Below are 17063 nucleotides of genomic sequence, written 5' to 3' on the forward strand. Positions count from 1 at the left end.
AGGATGGGCATTGACCTATCTTTTTCCTCGGCCTTCCATCCTCAGACTAATGGCCAGACCGAACGAACCAATCAGACCTTGGAAACATATCTGAGATGTTTTGTTTCCGCTGACCAGGATGATTGGGTGTCATTTTTGCCGTTGGCTGAGTTCGCCCTTAATAATCGGGCCAGCTCGGCTACCTTGGTCTCTCCATTTTTCTGCAATTCTGGGTTCCATCCTCGTTTCTCTTCAGGACAGGTTGAGTCTTCGGACTGTCCTGGTGTGGATTATGTGGTGGACAGGTTGCAGCAGATCTGGACTCAGGTAGTGGACAATTTGACCTTGTCCCAGGAGAAGGCTCAGCTTTTCGCTAATCGCAGACGCCGTGTGGGACCCCGACTTCGTGTTGGGGATCTGGTTTGGTTATCTTCTCGTCATATACCTATGAAGGTTTCCTCTCCTAAATTTAAACCTCGTTTTATTGGTCCGTATAGGATTTCTGAGATTCTCAATCCGGTGTCTTTTCGTCTGACCCTCCCAGACTCCTTTTCCATACATAATGTATTCCATAGGTCGTTGTTGAGGAGATACGTGGCACCTATGGTTCCATCTGTGGAGCCTCCTGCCCCTGTTTTGGTGGAGGGGGAATTGGAGTATATTGTGGAGAAGATTTTGGATTCTCGTGTCTCTAGACGGAAACTCCAGTATCTGGTCAAATGGAAGGGTTATGCTCAGGAAGATAATTCCTGGGTTTTTGCCTCTGATGTCCATGCCCCAGATCTTGTTCGTGCCTTTCATGTGGCTCATCCTGGTCGGCCTGGGGGTTCTGGTGAGGGTTCGGTGACCCCTCCTCAAGGGGGGGGTACTGTTGTGAATTCTGTGGTCACAAGTGGTATTGCAGTCTCTGGGCGTCCTCCCTCAGGTGTTTTGGTGAGCTCGTTGGCTGCCTTGCTATTTAGCTCCACCTGAGTCTGTCTTCCTTGCTCCTTGTCAATGTTCCAGTGTTGGATCTGAGCTACTGCATCTTTCCTTGGGCCTGCTGCTCTGCTAGATAAGTGCTTCTAGTTTGTTTTCTGTTTTTTCTGTCCAGCTTGTTATTATCTTTTGCTGGAAGCTCTGAGAAGCAAAGGGGTGCACCGCCGTGCTGTTAGTTCGGCACGGTGGGTCTTTTTGCCCCTTTGCGTGGTTTTCGTTTTAGGGTTTTTTGTAGACTGCATAGTTCTCTTTGCTATCCTCGCTCTGTCTAGAATATCGGGCCTCACTTTGCTGAATCTATTTCATTCCTACGTTTGTCTTTTCATCTTGCTAACAGTCATTATATGTGGGGGCTGCCTATTCCTTTGGGGTATTTCTCTGAGGTAAGTCAGGCTTGTATTTCTATCTTCAGGCTAGTCAGCTCCTCAGGCAGTGCCGAGTTGCATAGGTAGTGATAGGCGCAATCCACTGCTGCTTCCAGTTGTGTGAGGACAGTTCAGGTACTGCAGTCTACAGAGATTCCACGTCTCTGAGCTCGTCCTATTGTTTTGGGTTATTGCCAGATCTCTGTATGTGCGCTGATTACTGCACGCTGTGTTGCCTGATTGCCAGCCATAACAGTTAGCACACTTGAGCCTGTTTTTCGTAGAGTTTGTTGCATTTGGCTACTTTTTGGGGTTAACAACAAATTCACCTTTCTACTTGTGCCTTTTTAAAGTCTATTCTATAGGTGTTCACCTGTGGTTTTGTTTTTTTCATTTTGCCACAGTGAGTGTGATGTAGGATTTTTCAGACGATTCTGCAGAGCTCGAAACATCAGTGAATAACACAAAACGGAAAATAAGGACTTAAAAAATCCTCAAATGATAAATCAGTGTCACGAGGTTACTGATTGCTCTTACTCTGGCACTGAGAAGAAGCACTTCGTCATTTTAAATGTGTTTAATTTTTCTGGCAGAACAGGGGTTAATCGGCCACTGTTGGAAATCCCTGTGCTCACAGCTGTGCTCAGTTAGCAACTCCTTTCCCCTTTATAATCTGGGCTCTGCTACAAATCCTCGTCAGAGCAAGCATTTGATGCATGGCTAATGGAGGGAGAGAAATTCATATGAGAAGGAGAGTTGGAGGAGTTATTTGTGACTGTTGTTTGGATTGTATGTTTGGTAATTCCGGGGAAGGAGCCCCTGGTCCTGGGTCACCTGACAGCTGTGTCGTGACAATCATCTCCAAAGTTTTTAGAGATGTAATGTTTTTACACTTTATATATAAAAGTATTTCAAAGTAAACAACTAATAAAAATATCTTTTATTACGCTTCAGAGGGTACACTGTAGACAAAAGTGAGGAAAAGAGTCCCCGCAATACACTACAGAGCTGTAAATGAGTTCTACTTCTGTTATAAAAAGGATACTAGATTGCCCACAAAATCCATGAATAATATAAAGTAACCAATCGTGATGAACAATGTCCTTGATGCACTTCAAGAGCTCCCCATTCCATACATACTTCATGTAGGGCTCGCTGCAAATGCCAAATGTACCTGAAAAGATGAGAAAATGTAACTTCACAATACAATTCAAAAAACAATATAAAGTATATTAAAGGGAACCTGTCAGCAGGATTGTGCACAGTAGCCTACAGACAGTGTCAGATTGGCATACTTCATACTGATGAAAATGATACCTTGGTTGATGATATCTGTCTTGTGGTTGTTGTTTAATCTTTATTTTCAGTTTTGAGTTAATGATATTATCGTGCTTTGGGGTGGCCTGTGGGGGTGTATTTATGTGGTTCTCTGCTTAGCTATTTGTCACTAAGTGACTGTCCTATCGTGACACAACCCGACAAGTAGACGGTCACAAAACGGTGAAACACACAAGGGTACACCGGGGACACAATAACAACGGTGGTCCCTGACAATAGGGAACACGGAAATGGACACCACCTGCACTCACCTGAGGCTGTTTCCTAATCTCCCTAACGTCCCTATATGGTTTCTTTCACCCAGTCACTGAGCAGGATACCTAAACCCTCAGTTGCCCTGCTCCTATCCCTAAGTAGGGAATTGGCAAGTGAAGACACTGGTCCCACCGCTGCACTGAAACAACACAAGGTAAGGCAAACACCACGGGGAAAAGGAAACACAAAACAACACTTAGCTTTTAGCTTTTCTCTGCTAAAATGCACCGCATAGCAGTAAGGCACCAAATTGCAGCATTCAACTGAAGCACCACTGCACCAGCAGCCTCCACTCTTCAGCACGGTTGGTATCCAAAAGGACCTGTATAACCAACAGTCAGCTGATGCATCAGGTGACCTTTTGAAGGATGGTGGGAGGGGTCACCACCTGCATCAGCAAACTCAGCAGCAATGTAATTACACCAGCGACCACCGGGGAGGGGGAAGGGGGGGAGAGGGTGAGGAAAAATTGACATTAACCCCCGATGGCTTGAAAGGAAAAAAGTTTTAATATGAAACGTCAAATCTGCCACAGATCAAAAAGTAGATTGTGACACTATTCATGTGTATGGCTTCTCACAGGTGACTCGGGGCTACCATCAGGAATTTCGGGGCCCCATACTGACAAAATTTCAGGCCACCTTGAGATTAAGCCTAGGCTCCTCCACAGCTCCGCCTCCACCACTCGAACCTTCCACAGTCCCACCACCCACTCATAGAAAAACTTCACATCTGCACCATGTCCTCCCCAATCACACATCAGTTACCATCTAACGCCAGATCACATACATAGCTAACAGGTCACATTGTCGGACAATATCCTTATGTGTTTGTCTCTGACCTGTGACTGGGCTTGGTAAAGCACTTTCCAAATTGCATAAAGTTCTCTGAAATTTGATGATTTGGTTATCATCTCCGGACTCCACTTCCCCTGGTAGTATGTTCTTCCTATATGTCTGCCCCATCCGTACTGACTGGCGTCTGTGGTAACGGTGACACAGGGATAAAGGACCCAAGGAACTCCCAACTTCAGGTTCTTCGGGATGGTCCACAAGGTTAGAGATTTCCTTCTTGAAGGAGAAAGAGTCATCTTCTTTTCCAGAGAACTCTGCTTTCTGTCCCAAATTTTCAGAATGTCCTTCTGTAACCACTGTGAGTGAAATTGACTCCACTTCACATAGGGAATACAGGCCGTCATTAAGCCCAGAATGTTAATTACCTCCCTTATAGAGGCAGGGTTCTCTCTGAACCAGCGTACACTCTCGATTAATGTCACCTGTCTCTCTTCTGGCAGAAAAGAAATTCTGGTGTGGGAATCGAATATGACCCCCAAAAATTTTTATTTTGGAATAAGGGACTAGATTTGATTTTTCCCAATTCACAATCCACCCCAGTTCTTGTAGAATGGAGAGTGTGAAATTGCAATTGATCCTGAGAAGCTTCTCGGATTTCGCCATTATTAAAAAGTAGTCCAGGTATGGTACTATGGAAATACCTTGATTCCTTAAGTAGGCTACTACTTCTGACATCAGTTTGGTAAATATCCTGGGGGCCCAGGCTAGGCCGCAGGGGAGAAATCTGAATTGAAAATGATAAACTACTCCCTTGTTCATCAGAGCGAATCTCAGGAATTTCTGGTAGGAAGCATGGATTGGGACATGGTAGTATGCACTCTTTAGATCTAAGGTGCACATCACCATGTCCTTGTGTATCAGAGGTATTGTGGACTTTATAGACTCCATTCTGAATCTCCTATATTTTATCCACCTGTTCAGGGGTTTGAGATTTATAATAGTCCGGGAGTCTCCCGATGTTTTTTTTATTGAAAAGAGGTTTGAATAATGACCCTTGCCTCTCTCTGGGATGGGTACTGGGACAATTGCCTCTACTTTTAATAACTCCTGGATGTCTGGCCACATAGGGGAGTTTAAGAGGGGATAGGATCTGGTTACTGTGAACCTTTCTGGAGGAAGGCTGGTGAACTCTAACTTGTAACCCTGACAGATTACTTGAAGAATCCATGGATTTTTGGATATATTCTGCCAACCCCCTAGAAATTTTGTAACCGACTTCCCACTCTGATGTCATTTGTTAGGCTTCCCTGAACCAGGACCAGGGAAGATGGAGTCTCTACCTTTTCCACGTTTGGGATAAGACCATCTCCCAGTTTTTCCCTTACCCCTGTAGTCTGTCTTCTGACAGCCCTACGAAAGGGCTGGTATTTTTTTGTCATTTCCTCAGGGAACCCTTTCTTTTTGTCTAAGGCTTTTTCTAATATGTCATCTAGAATTGGCCCAAACACTTTACCCCCTGAGAATGGGATCCCACAAAGTTTATTCTTTGATTGAATATCCCCTGACCAAGTTTTTAGCCAGATAGCTCTTCTGACTGCATTGGATAACGACTCGCTTCTGGCGGCAAATCGCACCGACTCCGCTGAAGCGTCCACCATGAATCCTGTTGCGAGCTTTAGTAATGGCAAGGATTTGAGGATGACATCTCTAGAGGTTTTAGCCTTAAGATGTTCCTCCAAATCGTCCATCCATAGATGCATGGACCGAGCTACAGAGGTTGCTGCTATATTTGCCCATATTATTGCTGCTGAGGATTCCCAAGTTCTCCTAAGCAGTCCATCCGCCTTGCGATCCATTGGTTCCTTCAATGCAGAGGAGTCCTCAAATGGAATCGCCGTCTTCTTCGCCACCTTAGCCAATGGCCCATCAATCTTGGGAACTTCATCCCAAACCTTTATATCCTCCGGATTAAAGGGCAAACGGAGTCTAAAGTCTCTAGGCACCACTAGTCTCTTCTCCGATTCCTGCCATTCTTCCAATATCATGGAGTGGATGTGATTATTCACCGGGAAAACTCTAGTAACATGAGCATATAGGCCGCCAAACATCTCATCCTGGATCGAGGTTTCCTCTGGGGTGTCCTGTAACTGCATGGTGTTGCGAACTGCCTGCAGGAGCTCATCCGTATCTGTAGCCGAGAAAAGATATTTCTTTCCTGTTCTTATAGAGTCCTCTCTTTCTTCTTGATCCGACTCTCCAGAATCTTCTTCATCAGAAGAAGGGCTGGACTTTCTCGGTCTTTTCCGCGATGTCTGCGGTTCTGTCTGGCTGGTCTGGGGAAGATTCAGAATCGAGATGGAAGCCTGAACCTCCTGACGTATCAATGCTCTCATAGTGAAGTCTGCTCCTCACCTACGATTTTAGACGTGCATGACTTGCAAAGCGGCTTCCGCCAGTTCTCTGGTAATCTAGCTGCACAAATGGGACATTTACTCTTCCCAGGCTTATTCTTTTCAGATTCAGGGGTGGGAGGCTCTCCCTATAACCCACATAGATCCCAGTATTACCTCTGAGTAAATAGGGGATCAGGAAGTGGAATTGTGGTATGGTTTTGAGTAGCTTACTCACGTGCCTCTGTGTCTGCTCTGGGCCCTCAGGTCTGCTTGTGTATTCCATCAGGAAGGTACACTAACCGGATGCTCCCTATCAGGATGGCCGGCGGTATATGCAGCCCCATTCCCCCTTTTTATTAGTTTCGTTACCTGGTTGATCCTGCCCTCACAGCGTCCACACGGTGTGACCATGCTGAAAAAGCCTCTCCAGAGGTCGGCGCCGCCGCTGGAATCTGCCCTCCGGCAGATGCTGAGTGCCCCGTCGATCGGAAGTGACGCGGTCGTCGCGGCCGAAAGTGACGCGGTCTTTGCGGCCAGAAGTGACGTGGCCTGGAGGAGATGAGGCTGCCGTGGTTCCTGGAAGCGGCCACTATAACCCCCAGCAGCTGGCGCCGGGACCGAGAGCCCCCGGTGTGGAGGAAGCGGACCCTATACCAGGAGCAGCGCTACACTGGGGAGGCTGAGGGACCCCCATCACAATTATCAGCCGCAAATATCTTGCAGTGGGGAAGGGAAAGGCTGGGCCCCCCGATCACCACCATCTGCACAGCACCATCGGAGGACATGCTTGCCGTTCCTATCCACAGTGGGACAGGAAAAACACTGGTGGGTGGTGAAGGGAGGGAAGCTGGAAAATACTAATTTTACCATATGTGCCATTATACATAGGAGATTTGTATATAATACACAGGGTAGAGTGTCGGGGTACACGTAATACAGTGATCACCAATGACATTATACATAGGAGCTCTGTATATAGTGTATAGTGCACAGGTAATATACAGTGACCACCAGTGACATTATACACAGTAGCTCTGTATAAAGTGTCATGGAACAAAGATCACCAGTAACATTATACACAGGTCCTCTGTATATAGTATACAGTGTATAGTGTCAGTGTACAGGTAACACACTAACTCACAAGTGACGTCTATAGTTGAAGTCCTTCATCTTCATCCAGTGGACACCGCCATCATTTCTTCCAGCAAGGAAGCACAGTCCCCAATTTGTGGCCAAACTTTATAATGCACCAGATAAAGAAAAACAGTGACCAAGTCGCCCTGCACAGTAAAAGGATCTCTATTCTCCCACACTGAAAAGTATCCTCAAAAATCATATCCTTTAATTAGCCCCTACAGTAATAATATCCCACATTCTGGGCTCCATGTGTCCTCCCATTCTGCCTCATGTCTCTCCATACTGCCCACCCTCCCCCCCCCCCCCCCCGTCATTTCATGTTGCCCCATAGTGATCCATAGTGGTATAATTCATCCCATAGTCATATATAGTAGTATAATGCACCCCCATAGCAGTTTAATGCTCCCCCATAGTAATATATAATAGTATAATGCACCGCATTGTCATATATAGTATAATGCACCCCATAGCAGTATAATCCACCCCCATAGGAGTATAATGCACCCTCCATAGGAGTATAATGCAGCCCCAATAAGAGTATAATGCACCCCCATAAGAGTATAATGCAGCCCCATAGCAGTACAATGCAGCCCCATAGCAGTATAATGCACCCCATAATCAGTATAATGCACCCCACAGTCATATATAGTATAATGCACCCCCATAGCAGTATAATGTACCCCCCATAGGAGTATAATGGCCCCCATAGGAGTATAATGCACCCCCAGCAGTATAATGCACCCCCATAATAGTATAATGCACCCCCATTATTCAAACAATCAAAAGCTATTCAGATAGGAATAATTATTTGATTGCTGCCAATGCATTTCTAATGGTATGAGCTTGATCTCATAAGTGGGGACATACTAAGATATATACAAACAATACCCTGGTTGGGATTTATTCTACTGTACCTTTATCCTTATATGTTCATGCTCTCCCTGTTTTTTGGTACTCCTATCTGGCACTTAGCACTTTATTGAACATGCTGTCTACTATATTCCATGGCTAAATTTAGCACAATTGCAGTTTTTTCTATTTTATGCTCTGGATATGTTAAGCATCACCACCAGCGAAACACAGTCGCAAAACACACACACAGACACTCTATACACCGTACGAACCAAACACACACACTCTCACATAGACACACACACATTCACACAGCCTCTTGTGCGGTACCATCAGTGGAACACCGTGGCGAACACGCTTCCTCCAGGATCAGCAGAATGATTCACTGACTGCCTCCATCTTTGTACAGGAGGAGCGCATGCGCAGTTTTAATGTGAACGGCGCTGTCAGCACAAAGATGGCGGCGGTCTGATTTACTGCGCCTGCCCAAATTACGTGCAGGTGCAGTAACGTATTCGGCTGATCTCGGCGGCAGATGCGCGACGTGTCTACAGGCAGAGGAAGCCGGTCACATTAAGGCTGTGTGCACACGTAGCAGATTTTTTGTGTTTTTTTCATAGTTTTTTGCTATAAAACCGCGAAAATAACGCTCACATTAAGCATCCATTTTAATAGAATGCAATCCGCATTTTTTGTGCACATGCTGCGTTGTTTTCCTGAGCGGAATCGCATTCCAGAAAAAAACGCAGCATGTTCACTAAATTTGCAGAATCAAAGGGATTCCGCACACATAGGAATGCAGTGATCTGCTTACTTCCCGCATGGGGCTATGCCCACCATGTGGGAAGTAAGCAGATCATGTGCGGTTGGTACCCAGGGTGGAGGAGAGGAGACTCTCCTCCACGGACTGGGCACCATATAATTGTTAAAAAATAGAAAGAATTAAAATAAAAAAATAGTGATATACTCACCTTATGATGGCCCCCGGAGTCTTCCCGCCTCTCAGCGGTGCACGCGGCTGCTTCCGTTCCCTTGGATGCTTTCTGTGAAGGACCTGCGATGACGTCGCGGTCACGTGTCCGTAACGTCATCGCAGGTCTTGCACACAAAGCATCTATAGGAACGGAAGCCGCCACGTGCATCGCTGAGGAGATCGGCTGACTTCCGAAATGGAGAATAACCATTTTTTTTATTTTTTTTTTATCATTTTTAACATTATATCTTTTTACTATTGATGATGCATAGGCAGCATCAATAGTTAAAAGTTGGTCACACTTGTCAAACACTGTTTGACAAGTGTGACCAACCTGTCAATCAGTTTTCCAAGCGATGCTACAGATCGCTTGAAAAACGCTAGCATTCTGCAAGCTAATTATGCTTGCAAAACGCTAGTTTTTAGCAGGAATACGCATGCCAATTCCGCATGCGATAAACCCACGGCAGGAGTTGCAGAATTGTCGCGGAAATTTCCGCAGCAATTCTGCGACGTGTGCACTTAGCCTAAAGGGGTTTTCTCACGAACGAAAGTTCATTTTAAAAATTGACTGTGTTTGACCGTGTACGGAGCATACCACATCTCATGCGCAGGACAACATAAGGCATATGAGACTCTTGAAGAGCAACAGCATCGCTGGGACAAAAACAATGCGTATAAGCGTAGGTGTCAAGCACATGAGTCCCCTGCTGCAAAAGTCATTAGATTATCACAGGATGCAATTAGGCAACAACAGCGCCGCATGCCTATCCCCATCGTGACATTACCGCCCTCCCGATGCGATAGCATCGGGCCTCCATCTAAATATATATATATATATATATATATATGTGTATGTGTGTGTGTGTGTGTGTTTGTGTGTGTATGTATGTGTATATATATATATATATATATATATATATATATATATATACACACATATATATACACATACACACACACAAACATATGATCAAGTCACCCCCTCCCTGTTTCCCTCACTAAAAATTACCCAAAAAAAGCAAAATAAACATATATGTGATACACATCTGTAATAGTCCGTTCAAAACATACAATTTAAACCGATCTGGTTAAATCATTGTAACAAGAAAAAAAATATCAAACTGACAAAATTGCTTTTCAGCCACTTCAGCAGTGCATAAAAAAGCATAAAAAGCAATCAAAAGTCTGAATCTATCCCAAAATTGTGGAAAAAAAACATCAGCTCAGGGAGCAAGAGACAAGCCTTCATACAGCTCCATAGCTCAAAAATTGAAAGCATTACAGCTCTTGGAAAATGGCCGCACAAGTGAAATGTTTTATTTATTTATTTTTACAAATTATGAATAATTTTTCACTACTTAAATAAAAAAAAATTATGCATGTTTGGTATCACAGTAATCATATTGTCCTGGAAAAGCATATTTCCAGGTCATTTTTACCATATAATTAATGATATAAATAAAAAACAAAATACATTTCGAGAATGAGCTTTTGGAAAAAAAAAAATTTGCTGCACTTAGATTACTTTCCAGTACACCACATGATAAAATGGATGGTGTAATTCAAAGCACAACTTGTCCTTCAAAAATCAAGCCCTCACACAGATATGTAGACGGAGAAATAAAAATGTTTTGGCTCTTTTTAACCCCTTAGTGACAGAGCCAATTTGGTACTTAATGACCGAGCCAATTTTTGCAATTCTGACCACTGTCACTTTATAAGGTTATAACTCTGGAACACGTCAACGGATCCCGCTGATTCTGAGATTGTTTTTTCGTGACATATTGTACTTCATGTTAGTGGTAACATTTCTTCGATATTACTTGCTATTATTTATGAAAAAAATGGAAATATGGCAAAAAATTTTAAAATTTTGCAATTTTCAATCTTTGTATTTTTATGCCCTTAAATCAGAGAAATATGTCACAAAAATAGTTAATAAATAACATTTCCCACATGTCTACTTTACATCAGCACAATTTTGGAAACAAAATTTTTTTTTGTTAGGGAGTTATAAGGGTTAAAAGTTGACCAGCAATTTCTCATTTTTACATCACATTTGAAGTAATTTTGAGGGGTCTATATGATAGAAAATAACGAAGTGTGACACCATTCTAAAAACTACACCCCTCAAGGTTCTCAAAACCACATTCAAGAAGTTTATTAACCCTTTACGTGCTTCACAGGAACTGAAACAATGTGGAAGGAAAAAATGAACATTTAACTTTTTTTTGCAAACATTTTAATTCAGAACCATTTTTTTTATTTTCACAAGTGTAAAAAAAAATGTAACCATAAATTTTGTTATGCAATTTCTCCTGAATACGCCAATACCCCATATGTGGGGGAAAACCACTGTTTGGGCGCACCGCAGAACTTGGAAGTGAAGGAGCGCCGTTTGACTTTTTCAATGCAGAATTGGCTGGAATTGAGATCAGACGCCATGTCACGTTTAGAGAGCCCCTGATGTGCCTAAACAGTGGAAACCCCCCCACAAGTGACACTATTTTGTAAACTAGACCCCTTAAGGAACTTATCTAGATGTGTGGTGAGCACTTTGAACCCCCATGTGCTTCACAGACGTTTATAACGTAGAGCCGTGAAAATAAAAAATCGCATTTGTTTACACAAAAATGATCTTTTTGCCCCCAAATTTTTATTTTCACAAGGGTAACAGGAGAAATTAGACCACAAAAGTTGTAGTGCAATTACTCCTGAGTACGTCGATACCCAATATGTGGGGGTAAACCACTGTTTGGGCGCACCGCACAGCTTGGAAGAGAAGGAGTGCCGTTTTACTTTTTCAATGTAGAATTGTCTGGAATTGAGATCGGACGCCATGTCGTGTTGGGAGAGCCCCTGATGTGCCTAAACAGTGGAAACCCCCAGAAGTGACACCATTTTGGAAACTAGACCCCTTAAGGAACTTATCTAGATGTGTGGTGAGAACTTTGAATGCCCAAGTGCTTCACAGAAGTTTAGAATGCAGTAGTGAAAATAAAAAATATTTTTTTTTCCACAAAAAAGATATTGTAGCCCCCAAGTTTTTATTTTCACAAGGGTAACAGGAGAAATTGGACCCCAAAAGTTGTTGTCCAATTTATCCCGAGTACGCTGATGCCCCATATGTGGGGGTAACCCACTGTTTGGGCGCACGGCAGAGCTCAGAAGGGAGGGAGCACCATTTGACTTTTTAAGCGCAAAATTGGCTGTCGTGTTTGTAGACCCCCTGATGTAACTAAACAGTGGAAACCCCCCAATTCTAGCTCCAACCCTAACCCCAACACACCCCTAACCCATACCCGATCCATAATCCTAATCACTAACCTTAACGATAATCACAACCCTTACCCCAAAACAACCCTAATGTCAACCCTAACCATAACCCTAATCAAAACCCTAAATCCAACACACCCCTAATCCTAATCTCAACCCTAACCTCAAACCTAACCCTAATCCCAATACACCCCTAATCACAACCCTAACCTTAACCCTAGTCCCAAACCTAACCCTAATCCCAAGCGTAACCCTAATGCCAACCCTAACCCTAATACCAACTCTAATCCAAACCCTAACCCCAAATCTGTTGTGAATTCTGTGGCTGAGTTCACTTCTGTGGTCACAAGTGGTATTGCAGTCTCTGGGCTTCCTCCCTCAGGTGTTTTGGTGAGCTCGTTGGCTGCCTTGCTATTTAGCTCCACCTGAGTCTGTCTTCCTTGCTCCTTGTCAATGTTCCAGTGTTGGATCTGAGCTACTGCATCTTTCCTTGGGCCTGCTGCTCTGCTAGATAAGTGCTTCTAGTTTGTTTTCTGTTTTTTCTGTCCAGCTTGTTTTAATCTTTTGCTGGAAGCTCTGAGAAGCAAAGGGGTGCACCGCCGTGCTGTTAGTTCGGCACGGTGGGTCTTTTTGCCCCTTTGCGTGGTTTTCGTTTTAGGGTTTTTTGTAGACTGCATAGTTCTCTTTGCTATCCTCGCTCTGTCTAGAATATCGGGCCTCACTTTGCTGAATCTATTTCATTCCTACGTTTGTCTTTTCATCTTGCTAACAGTCATTATATGTGGGGGCTGCCTATTCCTTTGGGGTATTTCTCTGAGGTAAGTCAGGCTTGTATTTCTATCTTCAGGCTAGTCAGCTCCTCAGGCAGTGCCGAGTTGCATAGGTAGTTGATAGGCGCAATCCACTGCTGCTTCCAGTTGTGTGAGGATAGATCAGGTACTGCAGTCTACAGAGATTCCACGTCTCAGAGCTCGTCCTATTGTTTTGGGTTATTGCCAGATCTCTGTATGTGCGCTGATTACTGCACGCTGTGTTGCCTGATTGCCAGCCATAACAGTACAAGGAGCCATTCAATGATTTCCAATAGAGGGAAAAAAGAAATCCTGACATCATTTTTTTTTCTTAGCTCTGTCTTCAGTCTTTTTTTTCCCCTAGACATTAGAGTGCTTCAGGACACAGCTGTGGACATGGATATTCAGGCTCTGTGCTCCTCAATGGATAATCTCGTTGTAAATGTACAAAAGATTCAAGATACTATTGATCAGAAATCGATGCTAGAACCAAGAATTCCGATTCCTGATTTGTTTTTTGGTGACAGAACTAAGTTCCTGAGCTTCAGAAATAATTGTAAGCTATTTTTGGCCTTGAAACCTCATTCTTCTGGTAATCCTATTCAACAGGTTTTGATTATTATTTCTTTTTTGCGCGGCGACCCACAGGACTGGGCGTTTTCTCTTGCACCAGGAGATTCTGCATTGAGTAATGTTGATGCATTTTTCCAGGCGCTGGGATTGCTTTACGATGAGCCTAATTCAGTGGATCAAGCTGAGAAAAATCTGCCGGCTTTATGCCAGGGTCAGGATGATGTAGAAGTATATTGTCAGAAATTTAGAAAATGGTCAGTACTCACTCTGTGGAATGAATCTGCACTAGCGGCTTTGTTCAGAAAGTGTCTCTCTGAAGCTCTTAAGGATGTAATGGTGGGATTTCCTATGCCTGCTGGTTTGAATGAGTCTATGTCCTTGGCCATTCAGATCGGTCGTCGCTTGCGCGAGCGTAAATCTGTGCACCATCTGGCGGTATTGTCTGAGAGTAAGCCTGAGCCTATGCAGTGCGACAGGACTATGACTAAAGTAGAACGGCACGAACACAGACGTCTGAACAGACTGTGTTTCTATTGTGGTGATTCTACTCATGCTATTTCTAATTGTCCTAAACGCACTAGGCGGTTCGATAGCTCTGCCGTTATTGGTACTGTACAGTCCAAATTCCTTTTGTCCATTACCTTAATGTGCTCTTTGTCATCATATTCTGTCATGGCGTTTGTGGATTCAGGCGCTGCCCTGAATCTGATGGATTTGGATTATGCTAAACGTTGTGGATTTTTCTTGGAGCCTTTGCGGTGTCCTATTCCGTTGAGAGGAATTGATGCTACACCTCTGGCCAAGAATAAGCCTCAGTACTGGGCCCAGCTGACCATGTGCATGGCTCCTGCACATCAGGAAGTTATTCGCTTTTTGGTACTGCATAATTTGCATGATGTGGTCGTGTTGGGGTTGCCATGGCTACAAACCCATAATCCAGTATTGGATTGGAACTCTATGTCGGTAACCAGCTGGGGTTGTCAGGGAGTACATGGTGATGTTCCATTTTTGTCTATTTCGTCATCCATTCCTTCTGACATCCCAGAGTTCTTGTCGGACTTTCAGGATGTATTTGAAGAGTCCAAGTCTGATGCCCTTCCTCCGCATAGGAATTGTGATTGTGCTATCGATTTGATTCCTGGTAGTAAATTCCCTAAGGGTCGTTTATTTAATTTGTCCGTACCTGAACACACCGCTATGCGCAGTTATGTGAAGGAGTCCCTGGAGAAGGGACATATTCGCCCATCGTCGTCACCATTGGGAGCAGGGTTCTTTTTTGTAGCCAAGAAGGATGGTTCGCTAAGACCGTGTATTGATTACCGCCTTCGTAATAAGATCACTGTTAAGTTTCAGTATCCCTTGCCATTGATTTCTGACTTGTTTGCTCGGATTAAGGGGGCTAGTTGGTTTACTAAGATTGATCTTCGTGGTGCGTATAATCTGGTGAGAATCAGGCAGGGAGATGAATGGAAAACGGCATTTAATACGCCCGAGGGTCATTTTGAGTATCTGGTGATGCCGTTCGGACTTGCCAATGCTCCATCTGTTTTTCAGTCTTTTATGCATGACATTTTCCGTGAGTATCTGGATAAATTCTTGATTGTTTACTTGGATGACATTTTGATCTTCTCAGATGATTGGGAGTCTCATGTGAAGCAAGTCAGAATGGTTTTCCAGGTACTGCGTGCTAATTCCTTGTTCGTGAAGGGATCAAAGTGTCTCTTCGGTGTGCAGAAAGTTTCATTTTTGGGGTTCATCTTTTCCCCTTCTACTATCGAGATGGATCCGGTTAAGGTTCAGGCCATCCAGGATTGGACTCAGCCGACATCTCTAAAAAGTTTGCAGAAATTCCTGGGCTTTGCTAATTTTTATCGTCGCTTCATCTGTAATTTTTCTAGCATTGCCAGACCATTGACCGATTTGACCAAGAAGGGTGCTGATTTGGTTAATTGGTCTTCTGCTGCCGTGGAAGCTTTTCAGGAGTTGAAGCGTCATTTTTGCTGTGCCCCTGTGTTGTGTCAACCTGATGTTTCTCTTCCGTTCCAGGTCGAGGTTGATGCTTCTGAGATTGGTGCAGGGGCGGTTTTGTCACAGAGAGGTTCTGGTTGCTCAGTGTTCAAACCATGTGCTTTCTTTTCCAGGAAATTTTCTGCTGCTGAGCGTAATTATGATGTGGGCAACCGAGAGTTGCTGGCCATGAAGTGGGCATTCGAGGAGTGGCGTCATTGGCTTGAGGGTGCTAAGCATCGCGTGGTGGTTTTGACTGATCATAAGAACCTTACTTATCTTGAGTCTGCCAAGCGCTTGAATCCTAGACAGGCCCGTTGGTCGTTATTTTTTGCTCGTTTTGATTTTGTGATTTCATACCTTCCGGGCTCTAAAAATGTGAAGGCGGATGCTCTGTCTAGGAGTTTTGTGCCCGACTCTCCGGGGTTATCTGAGCCGGCGAGTATCCTCAAGGAAGGAGTCATTGTGTCTGCCATCTCCCCTGATTTGCGGAGAGTGTTACAGAAATTTCAGGCTAATAAACCTGATCGTTGTCCGGCCGAGAAACTGTTCGTCCCTGATAGGTGGACTAGTAAAGTTATCTCTGAACTTCATTGTTCGGTGCTGGCCGGTCATCCAGGAATCTTTGGTACCAGGGAGTTGGTTGCTAGATCCTTCTGGTGGCCATCTCTGTCACGGGATGTGCGTGCTTTTGTGCAGTCCTGTGGAATTTGTGCTAGGGCTAAGCCCTGCTGTTCACGTGCCAGTGGGTTGCTTTTGCCCTTGCCGGTCCCGAAGAGGCCTTGGACACATATTTCGATGGATTTCATTTCTGACCTTCCCGTTTCTCAAAAGATGTCTGTCATTTGGGTGGTCTGTGATCGCTTTTCTAAAATGGTCCATCTGGTGCCCTTGGTTAAATTGCCTTCCTCCTCTGATTTGGTGCCTTTGTTCTTCCAGCATGTGGTTCGTTTACATGGCATTCCTGAGAATATTGTTTCTGACAGAGGTTCCCAGTTTGTCTCGAGGTTCTGGCGAGCCTTTTGTGGTAGGATGGGCATTGACCTATCTTTTTCCTCGGCCTTCCATCCTCAGACTAATGGCCAGACCGAACGAACCAATCAGACCTTGGAAACATATCTGAGATGTTTTGTTTCCGCTGACCAGGATGATTGGGTGTCATTTTTGCCGTTGGCTGAGTTCGCCCTTAATAATCGGGCCAGCTCGGCTACCTTGGTCTCTCCATTTTTCTGCAATTCTGGGTTCCATCCTCGTTTCTCTTCAGGACAGGTTGAGTCTTCGGACTGTCCTGGTGTGGATTATGTGGTGGACAGGTTGCAGCAGATCTGGACTCAGGTAGTGGACAATTT

At 44.3% G+C, this 17063-nt stretch overlaps 1 protein-coding gene across 1 annotated transcript in view; it reads right to left on the reverse strand.

Moving 5' to 3' along the window:
- The window catches only part of FIG4 (FIG4 phosphoinositide 5-phosphatase), a 683868-nt gene that overhangs the window by 486370 nt on the left and 180435 nt on the right, over positions 1-17063 (reverse strand). Inside the window, exon 8 of the mRNA XM_069726226.1 lies at positions 2368-2496. Coding sequence (XP_069582327.1) covers positions 2368-2496 — 129 coding nt within the window. The remainder of the gene's footprint in view (positions 1-2367; positions 2497-17063) is intronic.

This window comes from Ranitomeya imitator, chromosome 5, assembly GCF_032444005.1.
Source record: "Ranitomeya imitator isolate aRanImi1 chromosome 5, aRanImi1.pri, whole genome shotgun sequence".
Lineage (NCBI taxonomy): Eukaryota > Metazoa > Chordata > Amphibia > Anura > Dendrobatidae > Ranitomeya > Ranitomeya imitator.